At 33.6% G+C, this 3,076-nt stretch overlaps 1 protein-coding gene across 1 annotated transcript; it reads right to left on the bottom strand.

Moving 5' to 3' along the window:
- Positions 1-1,867: 1,867 nt before the first annotated feature.
- Positions 1,868-3,073, bottom strand: LOC105565893 (acyl-CoA Delta(11) desaturase-like; the record flags this gene model as incomplete). The annotated part of the gene is made up of 2 exons (XM_012019452.1): positions 1,868-2,898; positions 3,012-3,073. Coding segments are annotated over 2 exons (435 nt in total), but the record flags the coding sequence as incomplete, so codon positions are not given.
- Between the last annotated feature and the right edge of the window lie 3 nt (positions 3,074-3,076).

Here is a 3,076-nt window from a genome sequence, read left to right as displayed (position 1 = left end):
ATTTAATACGGGCGTTGTGGCCATATTACCCGCCTGGCCATAATGCCTGCCTTTACCCTATGTTTTGTTATGATACTTTAGTGTTAAGTTAGGATGCATTCAATGAGGTGCATATACGTATTAGATGTATACTTTTATATATACACATAAGGACAGCACTAGGCAATATTCGGATGTAATATTTCTTTTTTCCTTATTTTGTTGTATAAAATAAACATTTTTTAATAAAGTGTGTGTTATACACACTAGTCATGATGAGTGAACACCTAACACTATAAAATGCATGTTATACATATTAACATTGTGGAGTAGGCAATTATAATATTGTTGTCATGTAACTGATACTTAGTGTTTACTGGGTAAAGATTAAACATATTCACGAAAAATTTGGGAAATTTATGTTACTAATAGTAAAAGTAGAATTAAATTAGAAATTGTGCAATTTCGAAATTTGCATGTTACTTCTTCATAATTTTATTTCGCCCTCTGCTTCTTCTATGAGTATGTAGGTTTCATAAAAATCTTTTCACAAATTCACGCAAATCATTTTACCATACCTCGCCATTTTTATTTTAAACAGTTGTCAATTGTTAACAATATTTTTGAGCAACATAATCTCTTATATCAATATGTATGTTTAATTTTTGTGTTCAAATTTTAAATATTACTGCCAAGTTATGTAATTAGAGTAGAAGTCACTAAACTTGAAATTAGTAAACTTTACTTCAATTGGTCAAATTCCCAGGTAGAACACAAAATCATAATAATATCATAATGACATCAAGTAGAACTCATTTTAGGAAAAATCATGATGATGTCATTCGATACACTATTTAGGAGCATTTTGTGATAAATTCTTGATGTAGCTATGATTTTTAAGTGATTTTTAATTAGGTACCCACCCAGGTAGAACATAAAACTCATAATGACGTCATAATGACGTCATCATGATTTCATTCATCACTTAAAAGTTTCCCAAACAAAAATGATTGAAAATTGATTTAAAGAGGACACAAAGAATCACAGATTTTAAGTACATATTCAAACATTGGTACTTTTACGTTATAGTTAAAAGAGAGTTAAAAGAGATAATTAGAGAAGAATTTGTTAATTTTTATATTAACATGATGTACTCATATTATTCTAATACGGCTGTCAGAATTTCTATTTTGAACTACTTCTATTTTTTTCATTTTCTGTTATGCACGCGCAGTTTTTTTAAGTTGCTTTCCCATTAAAAATAAATATTTTATTTTGATTTTTACATTATTAACACATGATCTCTTAAAGTACTACATTTTGTGTGCAATAATGTTTATTATTAGTTATTTATAATAATAATATGTATACTCGCTAATAATATGTATAATGCAAATAAATTTCGTGTATCAATCAATTTGAGATAATATATTCTTCTTTTTGGAGGTCATATTAAAGTCACTATGAAATCATAAATAAGTCACCAAAACATAGCCAAAAATGTATCAAATGAGATCATTATGATTTTTCCGAAATGACTTTTAAGTGATGTCGTAATGATGTCATTATGAGTTTTATGTTCTACCTGAGATGTACATTAAAACGATATAAATATTTTAAAAACCAAAGGACGCTTTTATCTACGATATAGTGTACGATTCCTTTTTAATTTTTACATCATTTTTGCATCATTTTTTATTAGTGACTTTTAAGTGACAAATAATGTCATGATGACATCCTAATGATATCATTATGACTTTTCTGTTCTACCTGGGTTTCAATCTAATCTCAATCTCAATCCGTAGCCAGAAACGGGCTTTACGTCTCCGCTCAGATTAGCGCGCACTCGCGGCACCCGTGCTCCGCGGGAAAAAAAAGAGCGACAAGGTTTTACAGTAACGCCATTTATTTCACAGAAAAATATTACAGCGGCTCGTACACGTAAGCTCAGCTCCAAATCAACGAACGATTGTTTTAATAACGTCTATCGCCAAGGAGACAGTTCCGTCTTCAAGTCTGATTGATTATATCGGGCGTAATAATATTTCTATTTCTATTGCACAATGTACCACAGGACTTTGTAACATGGAACATATTCAACAGATATACTATCAACATCTCTGACAGGTATGTTCGGCTAGTATAATATATTAGCCGCACTCATCGCAGATAACCCTCTTGTTAAAATTGAGAACTTATTAATACAGATATTAATATATCTGTTATTAATTTCCGTGAAATATGCATGGTAGCATTTCTCCATTTTCTTTTAACAACATGGCCATCTCCAATACTAGCGCCTAGTGTAATGGCCGAGCTGTTCCTTGCCAAAGACATACGCAATCGTCAAAAGCATAAATACTAAACCTCTATAACAGATAAATACAAAACTTTACATGTATAAGGATATATGTTAACCTTTCACCGTTAATCACCGATATAATTATGCATTTACCATACATAACTATTGTACACCCAAACGACTGACGGACGACATTTCCTACGTAATTCCAACTGTAATGCTACGTCACAAAATTTTGAGGATTTTAATCTCGGGACTCCTTGTTGAGTATCTCCGCTGCCAGCTTATCCTCCACTGACATATCAGCGTCCTCCCATCCCCATATAATTTTCTCTTGCGTATGATGTTCATCATTAAGATCACCCTCTAGCTCATATATCGAATTGTCGCCTGTTCGGGCTGCGCGCTTCTTTATTAAGTCATGTCCCACGGTCTTCAGATCGTACGCCCAGCCGAGCCAAGCGAAAAAGTCGATGACAGCGCAGGTGTAGTTTCTGTGGTAGCGACCTAATTCTGCGGCCTTATAATCCCATGGAAACACGTGATGGTAATTGTGCCAGAACTCACCGATAACACCGACACCGAGGAAGTTGTAGCCGTCAGTAGGGCTAATGGAGCTACGATAAAAATACCAACACGTTCCTCTTATCGACTTATGTTTCCGCAGATTTACGACTTGAAATACGAACAATAGGATAAACGACATATGCGGATCTTCGATGATACTCACCTGTCGTACGGTTTCATACCCCACATGTGGGCCGCGGAATTTACCAACCAAGTTCCGTTCACTGA

This window comes from Vollenhovia emeryi, unplaced genomic scaffold (genome assembly GCF_000949405.1).
Source record: "Vollenhovia emeryi isolate VEMERY1.0 unplaced genomic scaffold, V.emery_V1.0 DF943376.1, whole genome shotgun sequence".
In the NCBI taxonomy this organism is placed as follows: domain Eukaryota; kingdom Metazoa; phylum Arthropoda; class Insecta; order Hymenoptera; family Formicidae; genus Vollenhovia; species Vollenhovia emeryi.
This window is presented reverse-complemented; position numbering and strand designations above follow the sequence as displayed.